Source organism: Mustela nivalis (assembly GCF_964662115.1).
Source record: "Mustela nivalis genome assembly, chromosome: 5".
NCBI classification, from domain to species: domain Eukaryota; kingdom Metazoa; phylum Chordata; class Mammalia; order Carnivora; family Mustelidae; genus Mustela; species Mustela nivalis.
In genome coordinates this window covers 100,732,712-100,750,080 of record NC_139024.1, presented here as the reverse complement: position 1 = coordinate 100,750,080, position 17,369 = coordinate 100,732,712, and the positions used below count along the sequence as shown (strand labels likewise).

General features: G+C 35.3%; 1 protein-coding gene across 2 annotated transcripts in view; it reads left to right on the top strand.

Annotated features, from left to right (window-relative positions):
- The window catches only part of BMP5 (bone morphogenetic protein 5), a 115,111-nt gene that overhangs the window by 56,521 nt on the left and 41,221 nt on the right, over window positions 1-17,369 (top strand). For both annotated transcript variants that reach the window (XM_082731239.1, XM_082731240.1), the window contains exon 2: window positions 176-368. In XM_082731239.1, coding sequence (XP_082587365.1) covers window positions 176-368 — 193 coding nt within the window. The remainder of the gene's footprint in view (window positions 1-175; window positions 369-17,369) is intronic.

The window sequence follows — 17,369 nt, the reverse complement described above, 5'->3', positions numbered from 1 at the left end:
GGAATTTCCTTCCACTGGAAACATGTATGGGTCTGTGGCTCTAGTGTTTTTCCAGTATTATAATATCCTACTTGTTTGTTTTGATTTTCAAAGCTGGAGCATTTACTATTAATTTCCATATTTTATAAAGGACTAACTTTTTTCCTTCCCCTTTTTTTGTTTTTTCCTTCTTCAGTTGAAAGAGACAAAGATTTTTCTCACCAGCGAAGGCATTACAAAGAATTCCGGTTTGATCTGACTCAAATTCCTCATGGGGAAGCAGTCACAGCGGCTGAATTCCGAATATACAAGGACCAGAGCAACAGTCGATTTGAAAATGAAACAATTAAGATTAGCATATATCAAATCATCAAGGAATACACCAATAGGTAATGACTTTATATCTAACTTACTATGCAAACAAAGGCTAATTGTAGTAAAAATCACTGACAATCCATGTGATCTATCAAATCATCTTTTCTTTGGATGTAAAGACGTTGAAAGCCAGGTATAGACACATTGAAAGTAAGAGTGATTGATCTGAAATATGTCTTCCACATTCCCTAGCTATTCCTTTCTCTTGACACCAATCTGTATACTAGATGGTCTCTTCCCAGGCCCCTTGTTTCATTTTGTAAATGAGAAAACTTCCATTTTAGTATGCACACATAAAATTGATAATTAAAATGATTTAAATAGCTTGGTGTTTTGTAAGTTAGAGAAGAATAGCTTTATTGCTCCCTGGCATGAATGTAAATTGCCTGTGTGTATATATGTGTATTTTGATATAAGGCATTACATTTGTAGCAGGTTCTGACCATTAACATTTATGTCTTCTGTCTGTAAAATGCTTAATTCAAAATGGAGCAAAAATGAACAGATAACCTGAAATACTAAATATATGGAAACTTCAGTTGATAATTACCGCAAATGAACTGTCAAACAGAAGAGTTGAAAAGAAAGCTTAGTAGAGTTCTCTGACCTTTCCCCCAGTGAAGAAGTCTCTTGGGTAACATCTTTATAGGTGATAAGCTACCTTTGTTGGACAGTTCTTCTGTTATCGTTGTTGTTGTTTATTTAACTCTTTTTTTTTTTTGAAAGATTTTATTTATTTATTTGACAGGCAGAGATCACAAGCAAGCAGAGAGGCAGGCAGAGAGAGGGGTGGGGGCAGCTTCCCTGCTGAGCAGAGAGCCTGATGCTGGGCTGTATCCCAGGACCCTGGGATCATGACCTGAGCAGAATGCAGAGGCTTTAACCCAGCCGCCCAAGCGCCCCTGTTTGTTTTTGTTTTTGTTTTTGTTTTTAACTCTTAATTGATATGTCATATTCAGGTGAAATCTTTCTCCCATAGCTTGCAATCATTAGATCTAGATCTATCCTTTGGTGAAATGGTATGTCATTCTTTGATGAGATAGATATTTAAAGACAGCTATCTTTTCCCCTCCAGTACTCCTCCCTCTCCTTGTTGAATATTTCTAGTCCCCGATGTTAAGATTTTTCTTGGTCTTTGAGAATTCCAGAGTTCCCAGTGGGTGCTCAATGGGACAATAGCCTCTCATAATGCTCAATGAAGAAAAAAGAATAAAAAGCTACTGAGATCAAATCTATTTGAAAATCCTACCTGTTAAACCATTCTCTAGGAAGTTCACAATGCACATCAAAATACTAAATTCTTAGGGGAACCTGGGTGGCTCAGTCATTAAGCGTCTGTCTTCGGTTCAGGACATGATCCCAGGGTCCTGGGATCAAGTCCCACATCAGATTCCCTGCTCAGCGGGGGGGCCTGCTTCTCCCTCTCCTACTCCCTTTGCTTGTGTTCCCTCTCACTGTGTTTCTCTCTCTCTGATAAATAAATAAAATCTTAAAAAAAAAGAATATTAAATTCTTAGAAAAGGTCTAGAGTAAAGAAACCTAGTCTTCCTCAAAATTATTTGACTATGAAATCTTTTTCTTTGGGTATATAATACTTAAAACCCATGAAACACTGTTTCAGCCAGACAGACTTTAATAAGTGCTGATCTTACTTGAAGAGCAGTAATTCCAAGGTAGATAAATCTTGTGTTCGTTTCTTAGCTCAAACATTTACTAGCTATTTGTCTATGGGTGGATTTTTGTTTAAATCTCAGTCCAGTGGTTTCATTTGTAAAATAAGTATACTAAATTTGCAGCGGGGGTCGTTGTTTTTGTCAGAGACAGAGCCTGGCATACCACATTGTTTTTTTAATACTAAATAATGATGGTGTCTTTAAAAATTAAGTGATGAGAGGGGGTGCCTGTGTGGCTCAGTCTGTTGAGCATCTGCCTTCGGGTCCTGGGAACCTATGTAGTTGGGTTCTTAGATAGGAGTCTGCTTCTCCCTCTCCTTCTGCCCCCCCCCTGCTTATGCTCTCTCTCTCTCTCAAATAAAAAGTTAAAAAAATAAGATTAAGTGATGAGAAGGCACCTGGGCGGTTCCCTTGGTTAAGTGTCTGCCTTCAGCTCATGTCATTATCCCAGAGTCCAGGGATCCAGCCCTAAATAAAATATTATTTATTTAATAAAAATAATTCTTTTTAATAATAAAAATTATAATATATAAAAATAAAAATAATAAATAATAAAACAAAATAAATAAATAAAATAAAAATTTAAAAATAAAATAAAATAAATAAATAAAATAAAAAATAAAAATAATTATATATTATTTATTTAATAAAAATAAACTTTTATTTAAGTCTATTGTTGTATATGTTCAGGATATTATTTTTTAAAAATATTTAATTTATTTATTTGACAGACAGAGATCACAAGTAGGCAGAGGCAGGCAGAGAGAGAGAGAGGAGGAAGCAGGCTCCCTGCTGAGCAGAGAGCCCGATGCAGGGCTCCATCCCAGGATCCTGGGATTATGACCTGAGCCGAAGGCAGAGGCTTTAACCCACTGAGCCACCCAGGTGCCCCAGGATTTTTTTTTTTTTTTAAGATTTTTTTTTTATTTGGGGGCGCCTGGGTGGCTCGTGATCTCAGGGTCATGGGATCGAGCCCCACATCGGGCTCTCTGCTCAGTGGGGAGCCTGCTTCCCCCTCTTACTCTGCTGCCTCTCTGCCTATTTGTGGTCTCTCTTTCTCTCTGTCCAATAAAAATAAATAAAATCTTAAAAAAAAAAAGATTTTTTTTAATGTCAGAAAGAAAGCAAAAGCATGAAGAGCTGTAGGTAGAACAGGCAGAGCAGATGAGGGAGAAGCAGGCTCCCCGCTGAGAAAGGAGCCTGATGCAAGACTTGATCCCAGGACCGGGGGATCATGACCTAAGCTGAAGGCAGGTGCTTAACTGACTGAGTCACACAGGTGCCCCTGCTCAGGATATTTTTAAATGTTATCCACTGAACTAGCCATCCATTTCACTTTCTTTTACCTCTATTTTTTAAGTATGTGAACTGCATAATTTAAGACATAATAAAGATGATTTTAAAAAGGTCTACTAGAAGAGGCTATTGATAATAATTTATAGATTGATTCCTGATCAATCCATGCTCATCTTTATGAATAATACATGTGGTAATATTTATGGGTGTTGATGCTTAGCTTATCAGATTTCACAGTTTTGAGAATTTTAATTTCTTCAAACAACGAAACATTTGTTCATCTTGAAGTTTTGGTAATTTTCTAATTATACCTGGTTTGAAAAACATTGCTCTGAGTGTTTCTACAACTGCATCTGCATGTTTTTTCAGTACTCTTGAGTATAATTTGGCTGTCTTTACTTATTTTAACATGTATTTAGAGCTATTCTAAGATCCAAGATTTCCTAATATCCTTGATATTTTCCCTAAATCTTTGAGAAATGATTTCTAAAATCTAAAGTACATGTATATATTTGATTGGTACTCTCTTGACTTGCCATTCTAAACTCTAAGATAGTATAGATTGCAAAGGTTTCTGTCCTTACTGAATAGCATTTATAAAAGTTCGGTTCAGTAAATTAAATTCCATGTCAGTTCAATTCACTTAAGTTGACATTCTTGAACTCTATCACATATTGTTGCTGAATTGTCCTGTAGCTTTATGCTCTGCTTACTGTTTTCTGTGGGTTTTGTTTTTGCTAATATATATAGACTTTTTCCCAGTTATCTTTTTCAATCTCTGAAACATGCAAACTCACACACGTATACCCTACATTTCAGTTTTATATACTATTGATCAGCTGAAAGAATCTCTGTCAAAATGCTTTCCTTGTCTTTGAAATAGGCATTCATCCATTACTAGAGGCTCGTTAATCCAGTGTAAGAAAATGCCTTGTCTTTGTCATACATCCAGGACTCACTTTTTGCACTCCCCTCTTTGTTCAAAAAATATATATGTAAGGGATGGCTGATATGGAAACAGCACATGTGCCTCTTAGAATATTTCAGGTTTCCATGTGGGATTTCAGCCACCTAGAAAATAGTGATGTATACCAATAAGAGCATGGACTTTGAAATTCCTCTATGGGGGAAACTGCTGTATATCTTAGGATCTCAAGTTTACAAATATGAAAAGAATAAAAACAATAATAAGTATTTCAGAACAGTAGAAGTATTGAGGATGATTTGAGAAGAACTAGTGCTTTTCACAGTACGAAGACTATAGTTGATACTTTATAAATACATTGGTCAGTATATACTCATATAACTCAGTAGGAGTATCTATTTTGTAAGGGTTTAGAGGATTATATCCATAGGGGAGCCGAAAGTAGGTGGTTATTACAGTAACAATAACTACCATCTAGGGATACCTGTTTTTATGTACAGATCAAGTAAATAATATGATGCCAGGTGCCTTTACTTAATAAAAAACCACCAGATATTTGATTCATAATAAAACAATTGGTACATGTTTAAGTTTAATAATGAAATGAATATCACCTAACTTAACAGCAACATCATGGAAGCTATCTCTGAACTTGCGCCTGAAAGCATATATTAAACAAATAATCAAACTCTTCTTTGAAATACAGTTGAAGAGTGATGAAGATGAGAAACTAGTTATTTATGAATAACACAGAAATATCAGAGATGTAGACAAAATGGACAAAGATTCACATATAAATGTTTACTAGAGTATTATTATTTGCAATCACATAACTTGTTAAACAGAAAATGTCATACTTTACTTTATGGAAAATTGAGGTATTATACTTTATATAACAAGTAGAAATTGTCTGAGGGTTGCTGGGGGGAGGGGGGTTGAGAAAAAGGGGGTGGAGTTATGGACATTGGGGAGGGTATGTGCTATGGTGAGTGCTGTGAAGTGTGTAAACTTGGCGATTCACAGAGCTGTACCCCTGGGGATATAAATATATTATATGGGTATAAAAAATAAAAATAAATAAAAATTTTTAAAAATTGATAACACTGGAAGGTTCACAGACTATAACATTAATTGATTAAAGTATGGGGCATAACTATACTATTTTAAATAAATTCATATGGAAAATAGATCAGAAGAAAGCACTGTTTATTGCAGTCTTATGGGTTTGAAATTTTAATTCTTACCCTTTTGTGTACTTTCTAAATTTTTATAGCTAACATTGTGTTTATAATTAGAAACAAGTTTAATTATAGTTGAGACAAAGACAATAATGAAACAACCTCATGCTACAGATTTCTTTACAAAATAGCCTTCCCAAGGTACTCTTGCCAGAGGTAGAGGTGGGCAAAAACCAAACCAAAACAAAACTGAACAAAACACTAGCATTTAGCAGTAATTTCTCTTACTTTTAATTAGCCGCGGAAGTCACTTTTCCCCCACAGAAAATGAAGATAGCTAAGTAAATCTATACCTTTCCTTTCTACTAATGGGAAGTTATTGTGCCAACTGGGAACCTTGACTTTAAGTCTCTGAAAGTGAGGAGGAACAGATTAAAAGTACTTCATTATTACATCATGTCATCACAGTTCAAACAGAAAAAAAATTTAATTTTAAAAAGTACTTTTGAACTGGATGTTTTATGTACATGGTAAATCACCAAATTCTACTCCTGAAACCAATATTACACTATATGTTAATTATCTAGACTTTAAATAAAAACTTTTAAAAAAGGTACTTTTGAAATACAATTAGTATTATATTTTGTTTAGTATTACTTATCTATGGCTTCATATATTTTTTTAATCAAGAACTAAAAGGGAAGTAGAAAAGAAAAAGAAGCTAATACTTCTGGCCATTTCCAAAGCTAGGGTCACCTCTTAAAATTTCTATGTAAAACTTCTATCTTCAGACTTGTGGGCTTTATTTTGCTTAGTGTTTTGAATTAAACTCAGAAACAATTGAACTGTCAGTGCAGACCGTTCTTCAATACAGAGCATTCAACAATGCATCTATATATTTCACATACATAAAGCTCACTTTCCCTAATGTTATTATTGAGGAGGGTTGTGGTGGGGATGCTTAAGGCAACTCAGACTGATGTTTTGTAGCTATGTTGTATATTCAAGACATTGTCTAATCTATTAACCATCTAATATGTGACTTTTTTGACAGTGTTAGGCAATGAAAGTTTTTTAAAAGACCCATTATGTCATCTCTTTCACATGTATTTATCTTAGCGAGACTTAAAAGTCTTAAAATAATATGTTCTAGTTCTACCATCTCCCACTTCTCCCATTTGTTCCTACTCATATTTAAATGTGTGCAATTTAAAGGAGCGTTCTGATATTTATCCAGATTTTTATTTTTCTTGGTAACAAGTTAACACACTTTGCATCATTTCACTTATTTAGCCTTTTCATATAAGGCTGACAGCCCCAGATTCTATATAGTAGGCCTTGCTCTTCGGTCACACCTCATATATCTGGCATTATTGGGAAATGAGGTTTCCACATGATTGAATTTTCCAGATAATTCAGCTGAGGTCGGCATGCTTTTGCCGAGCGCCTACCATGTAGCAAGCACAAGGGACATAAAGCCGAGTAAATAAAATCTCCAAAGCTCATAGCCTGGGGGCTAGGGGCTGTGGTGGGCCTGCCGCACACAGACTTTAATAACTATAATACAATGTGCTAAGCACTATGATGTAAGTATGCACTAAGTGTTGTGGAAACACAAATGAAGGGGAAATTAATTCTTCATGTGGGAAGGTGAAGGACCTTAAGGGAAGCCACTGAGAGGAGTACACCCTTGAGCTGGGCCTTTCAAGATGAGTAGAACTTTCTGTAGTTGGAGGGAGAGAGACATGGAGAGGGAGCGACAGAGAGACAGAAACAGAGAGAGGGGTGTGTCCTAGGAGAAATGTCCCTGAGGATTAAAATGTTTAAGTGTATAGAGAATTAAGTAATTCAAGTAAAACTATCAGTGCCAATATCACTGTTACTAAGAATAGCAGTCAGCAATTATCCATTCAATGGGCACTCACCATGGGTGTGAGTGCTGTCCTTGAATTAATTTTTTCACACACATATGTATGCATGTGCATGTGTATGTACATGTATGTGCATGTGTCTATGCACATGTACGCACACATGCATATGTAAATGTGCTATGCAGAACTCAACCTTTTCCTAATGTTCTGCTATGAATATGAATTTTTGTACTCCATTGTAAAAACATTTTAAGCTAGCCTGCTCGATGTCATTAGCCACCTTCACTACTTGGATATATTTAGTTGAGCTGTCATCATTCCAGTTCACAGTCAACTTCATATTTACATCATCTCCCCCGTCCTGTTTCGCTAAGATTTGTGATTCTTCTGTGGACATGCTTCAGAATGTACACTGACAATTTCCACTCAGGAAGATTTCTGGGCTCTTGAGAGCAGGAGAGCAGAGCAGGACGCGCCATGGCTGGAGCCATTCTCTCTACACAGGCCGGCACACAAGCACAGCTTGCCTCTCTTCGGTGTGCAGGGATGCGTGCCCCCTTTCCCTGGTTCTCAGTGAGGACAGTGTGGGCTCCAGGGAACATTTCGCAATGCCTGGAGACATCTTTGACGGTCGCAGTGGATGAGGGTGGGAGGGTGGAGCGCGAGTGGAGTCCGGTGGGTAGAAATGCTGGGATAGTGGGAGATGCAAGTCAAACTCTACAGTGGACTTCTCCACCCAACAGAGAGTGCCCTTGATGTCCACAATGCTGAGGTTGAGAAGTCCTGTTCTATTTAAAAATTTAAGCTATAAATTTAAAAAAAAAAAAAAAGGGCATAAAGTGCTAGTCCATCAATTTTTTCTTTGACTAATTTCATATTTTGCATCCTAAGACTCATAGCACGGAAGAGCTTTTCAAGCCGTAAGAGCTCTAGGTGCGTGGTTTATTGATTAGGAGGCATTCAAAGTGGTTGGATGATCTGTAAAAGTCTTACTTCTTTGTTTCTTGTTGCATGAGGGGGCCTCCTGTGTATATATATATCTCCAGTAGCACGTTTAGATTCTCTGCAGGGGAAAAATACAGGATGATATAATGCCAGGAAACCTGTTAAACATTAACAATATCTTAGCAATTTAAAAAAAAAAACAACTCTGCTGAAAGAAAACTGAATTTTCATAGTGAGAATTCAACTTGTTTTTCTATTTTCCCATGCTTGTCATTGAACTTCATCTAATATTATTTTACCAGTTTATATCTGCCCCCTTGAAATGTAAATACAACATTGAGTTAGATATTCTGAAAATTGATGCTCTGTGAGATTCATAGAATTTTATTATTTCACATTTGTTTTGGTAGAAAAAAAATCAGCTGAAAATATCAGTCAGCTGACAGAGTCAAATCCTAACACTTTTAAGCTAATGTTGTTCCTGAAAGAAACTCTTGACAAAAATTCCAGAGAATATAATTTATTAAATTGTCCCTTGTTAACATGTTCCATACTAGAGTTGTACATTGGGCTTCTTAAATGTTGTTGTGATATATATGTCAAACGCCCAGAGAAAGACGTATGCTCGGTCCTTGGGTGGCTGTCATTGCATTTTTTTAGACTCAGTAAGCTATTCAAAGGCATAGGGTGATGGAAGGAGGTGAAATACTTGTAACAGTAGAAATTTTCTAAAGACTGGGGAAGTCCTGCAGACTGTAAGGTTCATGTCTTATAGAAATAGATAAAGTTTATCTGTGTATCTTCCAGTCAATTTCTGAAAGCTGTTCTTGACCAAGTTTAGGACTTGGTGGTTAGATTATAGAATGATTACACTCTTGGTTAACTACTTCTTCTCTCTATATATTATATAATATATAATGTATGTGTATATGTATATACACACATACACATGCATAAATAAATCTAACTGAAAACATATTGACCTGAAGAATATTTCTCTTTTGTTATCTCTTATTATTGATTATATAAATAATTTTATTTCCTTTTGATAAGTTTGCAACTTAATTTTTTCCCCTCTGATTTAGGGACAAAGATCCATTATGGATTATATGCATCAATAAATGTTACTAAGTTAAAGAGAATGAATGAATACCTATATCTAAAATTTGTAATTACAGGTTATTAAAGAACTTTTGCAGTAATAATTGCATAAATCACTTCTGATTCTAATTATGCCACCAAGCATAATATATACTACTTATTAATATATATACTTACATGTGATAAATGTGTTTTGGTAAGAAAATAGTGATTGTAAAAAAAGAGAAAATAACAATTTTAGTTTGCATAGCATTTCTTATTTGTGCGTCCTTTCACCTCTGCAATATATTTTTGAGATAGATATTATTTTAATCTTTACTTAAAAAAAAAACAAGTTCAGAAAGATGACTTAAAGGGCATAATTATTCTAAGCAAAGCCAATGTATAGCAAGTCATTGTTGAAATTAAACAGATACCAAATCCACCTACAACTATGTTTCTTTGCTTTATAAAGGTATACTTATAAAGAAGATCATTATAACTTTGCTTTAAATCCTCTCACTTTCTTATATTTATTCATCCCTCAACTCCTGCAATTTGATTCTCATAATTCCATTCTACTGATTATCCATCAACATCACCCACAAACAGCCTCTTTGTTACCAAATCTTACGGATACTTTTTCATTCTTTGATACTGCATACCACCTCCTATTTAATATGTGAAACATCCCAACTAGAGAACTGTATTAGTTTGCAAAAGCTACTGGAACAACTTACCAAAAATTTGAATGGCTTAATACAACAGAAATTTGTTTTCTAACAGTTTTGGAGGCCTGAAGTCCAAAGTCAGGGTTCTGCAAGGGCCACATTCCTTCCAAAACCTCTAAGAAAGGATCCTTTCCTGGTAGCCGCAGATATTCTTTGGCTCGTGTCAGCATAATTTCCATCTCTGCTTTTATCTTTCTTTAGCTATCTTCCTTCTGAGTGTTTCTATCTGTGTCTCCTCTTATAAGGAGAGCAGCCGTCCTGGATTAGCCCCACCTGATGACCAAATCTCAACTTGATTACACTGTAAAGACCCTATTTTCAAATAAGATCATATTTATAGGTGCCTGAGATTAAGACTTCAACATATCATTTTGAAGGACACAATTCAGTGCATAGCAGGGAGTATGTCAACTAATGTTGGGTAAGAGCAATAGAATCATATATGTGGTAAAGAATAAAGGACTTAGAGTGATTTGTCTTTCTGCCATTGTGGGACCTGGTTAAAGAGTTCATGTGAGGCTGTTACTTCTGCATCTGGTGATGGGTCTGAAGTTTGTAGTATAGGCAACTGGGAAGGGAAATGGTTGTGGGGTAGGAGAGCATGAAGAGAACTGACACCTGGGAGGATAAGCTGGAACTCCAAGGACATATTGGAAACCATTCTACGTCTCAGAAAGACTCAACTTCAATGATGTGAGTAAGCTTTAGGGTAAGCTGGTAAACTTCACGATGAGCTCCACATACCCCTCGTTTAGGATGTGGAGAAGGTGAATGGGATGACCTGGCAGGAGGAACAGTGGGCCAGGATCTGGAGAAACTGATGTTATTGGGATCCAATGGAAGCTGGAAAAGCACCAGATGCAGCTGCTCCCCACGATAAGGTGAGCCAGCAGATCAGCAGCAATGCATGTGAGCAGGAGGAAACCTGGCACTTTACCAGTCTTTCAAGCATAAACTTGGCTGCTGCTTCCCTTCAACTCCTGCACAGATTTCTTGTATGGTTAACCTTAACATAGACACAAACAGGGAAGAGAATTTGGGGAGGCTGGATTTCAGTTTAGTTGATTTGACAAAGTATAAAACCACAGCAGTCCATCTTTGTCAAACTGACACCAACACATACATTCTATAACCATTCATACTTTCCAAAAATATAATAGGCAAATCATTCTCTGATTTTTTATCCATCTTTGGATGTTATTCAATACTTTTCTAACTGGGTCCTATTTCCCATTTGATATCCTGTCACTTCAATACAAAATATGAAGTTAGCTACCATCAAAATTACTTATACTAGATGGGAAGGGAGAAAAAGAATTGGTTCATAAGGTACAAATACATTAATATCAAAATAAGAAAGGAATACTCATAACTGTTACAGCCCTCACTCTGTAACTGGTCACATGGTGGGAGTTGGTATTTATAATCTCCTTTTTCTGCTATGTAATCCATATCCTTTTTGTTTTCACCAACCGCTACTGCCAGTCATTGGTCCTAATCTAGTGAGGTAAAAGAAATACTCATTCTAGAAGTGTCTGGGCCATTAGTAGTAATGACTGCATTGAGCTCTAGTTTTCCACTGACTTTTATCATAGGACATGGGAGAACTAAAGGGTGTTTCAGGTGAGGTCTTATATTTCAGACATGCTCCTTTCTCATACTGTGGTAGAATCAACCTAGTTTCCTCTTTGATACTTAAGGTTGATCAACCCGCATACTATAGCAGAGCTTTATCAGCTTGTTGATTCACTGGCCCGAAGAGCCCAAAGTAACCACATGGATGCCTCAATTTCTAACTTGAGATGGAACCACTGCTAAGCAGTGGTAGTGGTACCATTCTACTATTGGGAACTAAGAACTCTGGACCAACAGAGCCCAACGTTTTGGGGCCAAGCAGCAACATTTTTGCTCATTGGATCAGAAAGAGTGAGTAAGAGGAGCCACTCCTGTGTCCACCCCTTGATTTCTAGACTCAAGAGACAGGGCTGTGACAGAAATAGTCGTATACTGGTTGCTGATATAAAGCATATAAATATTCCTGATGATATTAGTCCATTTGTACAAGATACTGATGACCAACTGGAGGCATAACAGTGTTCAAAGAGGCCATTTTCTTGTCCTATCAGGCCATCTGCTACAAGGCAATGGGTAACATAGTAAGACCAAAGAATTCAATGAGCACGAGTCCATTCTGCACTTCATTTGCTGTTAAATGAGCTTTTTGATCAGAAGCAGCTTTGAAATTCCATGATAGTAAATAGGGTATTCTGTAATTTCATGGATAGTGATATTGACAGAAACCTTATAGGCAGAGAAAGAAAATTTGTATCCACAGTACCTATTCCAGTAAGAATCAGTACTGCTCTTCTATGATGTAAGTGAATCAATATAATTGACCAAATATAAGGTAGCTGTTTAATCCCTCTGGGGAATGATACCATAAGGATTTATTATAGGGATTTGACCTTATGCAACTGTGGAAGTTAGTTAACAGTCTATGTAAGGCTGTTGCTCTACATTTGATGCTGGGCCTAAGATCCTCTGAGAAGGCTGGAAGAAAAGATGGGTGAGTTGGGGAAAGGAAGGACAAAGTAGAACCTGAAACAATGATCTGGAAGGCATGAGGACAAATTGGAACCTATCTTCCAGCCTCCAATTTCAATGACGCAAATGATTTCCTTGCTATCAAATCTTTCCTCGTAGATATGTCCTCATGTCTGACCCTGGATTCAGAGAAATTGAACAAGAAGATTCACTGGAATCTGAAGGAGCCGCAGGCTCACCTGCTGCTCCACACCAAAAAGGTGAACCAGCAGATCTCGACAGTATGCCTAAGCTGTAATAACACTTGAACATGTGGAAGTCTTCCAAGCATAAATATGGCTACTACGTCACTTTCACTTTCCAAGTCTTACCTAAATTTCTTTTGTGGCCAACCCTACTCCAGAAACTTACAAGGTAGTTACAGTTTAGTTAAACCGATACAATATAAAACCCAAATTGGGAGTCAATATATGTTAAATTGAAAGAGTGAGTTAGTGAATGGATGGGTGAATGGCTTTAAAAAATGTCTCAGGTCACTCCTTGGCTCAAATTCTACCATCTTGTTTGGGGTTGGTGGCTCCACTCAAACTTTTGGTATTCCAGTCCACAAACAAGTTATCTTTTGGTATAAGGAAAACAGTCAAAATATAGTTGGGACTAAAGAGAGCTGCCATTATATAAAACAAAGTGTTCTGAAAATGAAATATGGAGAACTGAGATCTGCTCTCCCATTTGGCTGAGTAACCATAAGAAATAATTATATCTCTCTAAATTTTCTCATCAATAAAATAACAGTTTGGCTCAGTAATTTATATCGCACTTAGTTTTAGTATTCTTTGATCAATTTTTGTTACCTTCAGAGGTAGAATCCCAGACTAGTTATTTTCACATCAGACATTTTTCATCATAATTTTTTATTTAGTTTTAAAATAAGACTACTCCCTTTAGTCAGCTATTTAGACAGTAGAGAAAGTTAATATTTCCAACAATCAAAACTGCATTCATACTGGGCATATCTGCATACTATATATGTCTGATCATACAGAGAACATATAATCATGATATGATCATATAAAGATGATATCTGTTTTACCCAAGTAAAAGATCCAAAAAATTGGAGAAATTGAATATTTATATAATGGATTTATTTATAAACATAGCTATATAATGAATGCAGTTAAATAATACAAAAAAGTTTACTCATATAATGATGTGTAAAATATTTATATAGTCATATTCCTTGTTTACTCTCAAAATATATATGTGAAAGCTTTTAAACTTTTTACATGCAGTTTGACATCATGTCTATCACAGTATTTTAGGTCATGTATCACAATACTACAAGCCACATCATCTTCAGGTCCATCTGTATTGTCTGAAAAATAGCATTTTTTTCAATCTGTGTATGATGCTGGCATTGGAAGTAGTATGTTATCAAAAGCACCAGTACATACACATTTATTGTTACTATTGTTTATTTTTAAGCTTTTCTAGAAGGACAGATATTATATCCACAAAACAACTTCTGGCTCTATGCTTATATAAGTGATTTTTAAGAGAGTGACTTACAAAGACAATTACTGGATTTTTCAAGACAACACACCCAGGAAGAGTTACTGACTTTCCTCGTATGTCTTCTTCTCTGCCTCCTTCTTATCCTCTCCTTCTTGCTCCCACCCTCATTCTGATCCTTCCGTTATCATTGTTCTTCCTCCTTTCTTCTTCAGTTGTAACCAATTCTATTGCTACCGTCTCAAAGAACCCCCCAAATAAACTTGACTCAGGTCATTTGATGGTAATGTGACTCCACAAATAAAACTTTCCCAAATTTCACAGGTCAAAATTAAACAATTTAGAGCTATCTGTGTTATAACACACCAAGTAAAACTTCACCTGTAATTTTCTTCTTGTGCATAAACAATGAATTTTGGAGCCCTGAAAAAAATAAAATTAGATTTAAAAAAAAAGATATTCAGATTATATTACATTTGGTTTTTAAGGAGGGATTACCATACTATATTTTAAACATTGTACAAACTGAGACAGGAATTCCTTAATTGTTCAAGCTCTGTCTGATCCCCAGATCCTTTTTATCTTTACTTTACACTGATATCTACATAAAGATGGTAAGATAAATTTTAGCTCTTCTGTTGTCACATTCTTAAATATATAACCTTCATTTTCTCATTCCATCAATCTATATTTTTGAGTTGTAAGTATGATGACAATTCAAAGCTTATTAAATTTTGGCTCCTGCTGTTCAGTCCTTAGTAAAGTACCTATGCTTTCTACCCTTCTGGTATTTTCAGACTCCCAAGGCACATATGCAAAACTCTTTCCTCTCTCAGTAAAATGAAAAGCACCCTTGCTAATCAATAACTACAGTCCACCAATTCCCATTACTAAACATGTTTAAGCCTTTGGACATGATTAAAGTAAACTGTAAATGTGTGTGTGTGTGTGTGTGTGTGTGTGTGTGTGTGTGTATAAACATACACATATATATTATTCACCTTTGAGTAACTATTTTTAATATATTTATATATTTCACATGTAAGAAGTCTATATGCATGCTATGAATCCTTTATCTGTTAAGTATAACTCTGTACTTAACACTTGCATGATGACTTCATTTAGCTATATAAGAAATTGTTATGCTGATTTATATCATAGTCTAGACAAATGTTCAATTTCTTTCTGAAAAAGAAAAAACACAAATTTTAGTAATGATGAATTATTTTAATCAACTTAAGTTTACTTTGACATATTTGTTTTTTAAAACATTTCAATGTTGATAATTATAACATAAACATGGAACATTCACATCTAGGATAATTTCTGCTTGTAAAAAAATATTTTAAAATAGTCTTATGGGTTGAACTGTGCTCCGTCTCTCCCCCAAATCATATATTGAAGTCTGAGCCTCCAGGACCTCAGCATGTGACCTTATTTAGAGATAGGGTCTTTAAAGAGATAATTAAATTAAAACAAGGCAATTAGGGCATCCTAATAAAAAGGGAAATTTTGGACCCAGAGACACATGGAGGGAAGATGATATGAAGACACAAGGAAAAGATGAACAGCTACAAGAGACAGTGACAGGTCTAGAACAGATACTTCCCTCATCACTCTCAAAAGAACCAGCCCTACCTACTCCTTGATTTGGACTTCCAGCCCCCAGAACTGTGAGACAATAAATTTCTGTTATTTAAGCCACTCAGTCTATGTTACTTTGTGATGGCAGCCTTAGAAAACTAATACAATATCACTGTGAAACATATGCTTATACTCATTCATGTAAATGGACTCTATTGCCTTTGCTAGAATGTAGATTTTAATTTCAGTTTCATTGTTATGATTGTAAACAATATACAGAAATTTTATTATGGATTTATTTCTGCTACAAGTAAATATATTTTGCTACATATCTATTTTTTTCTCTACTGCATTCCTTTTAAATTAATTAATATTTTAAAATATCTTTTATTAGGTATTTCAAGAATTTCTATAAAAATATCAGGTAAAAATAGTAAGATGAGATAACTTTAACAGGTTTATTTTATACTGTTCATTGGACATAGTATTTCTACTATTTCCAGTGATATAAGTTCCATTTTTAGTGGAGTAATTTTGTACCTCAAAAGAAATCACATCTAATTTTCTACAAAATGGGTAGGGATTTATTTTTAAGAGACTTCTATGAAAGGAACTACATGAGTGAAAATTGCAGAATTGTTACCGTTGTGTTGATTAATAATAGACTTCAATCTTCCAAAGTGTATTCTGTTGCTTGTGGGTAATACAGAAGAACTTCTAGAAGAGGAGAGAGGAAAAGTTAAAGAAAAGAATTTATCAGTCAAAAATAAAATAGCTTTGGTCAGGAATAGAAACCATGGAGCAATTGCAAGCAATTGAAACTTTTCAGAGGGGGGGCTAGAAATGTGTGGATTTTTCAAACCACACCGTCTGCCTAGATTAACCTTCCGATGAATTGCAAGTTGTATCTCTGAAATTCAGATATTTAGGGCTTGCTTGAATCTTTTGGCTGACACTTTTTCTAAATATATCCATTAAAACTGAAACCATTTTCTTCACAGACATGCTTGAAAATTTGGGTAACTGGATGTCGATAGTTTGGGGATTTTTTTTTTTCTGGAAAAATACCACAATCTCAAAATAATAGAAAATATTACCTGGGTAACTAATTATAGATACTTGTTACTTAGTGGAAATTGTTCTCAAATTTTACCTCTTTGTTCTTTTTTGTTCTTCAAATGTTTGTTTATTTCAGGCCAAGGGTGGCATTATAAACTCTGCAGACTTCAGTAGAACATTTATGTCATATTTCAAATTGAAAGTAGGCTTGACAGCAGGGTAGCACTTGAGTATTTTCCAAGCTACAGGGTGACTCCTTCTGTTTCAGAGCCCGATAATGTAATTAAATTATTCCAATATTATAGTTTCAAAAGATATTTACCAAATATCTCAAGAATTTAAGGATAGTTTATATTTCTCAAAGTTTTGTTTACTTGATGAATTTTCACCTTAGGAAGAAGAGGGACAGTTTGACTGATATCCCTTCATAATATGAATAGAATGGGTCCTGAATATTCAAGTCAGAACTAATGGAATATTTTCATTGCGTTATAGTTTATGCTTACTATATGTCTTTGGTATCTCAAACTAAGTCCCATGTTAGATATGAAAAGATGTCTGTACCCCTCTTTTGGTAAACATTGTGATTAAAGCTGTGAAGGAGAATGAAATTTGCA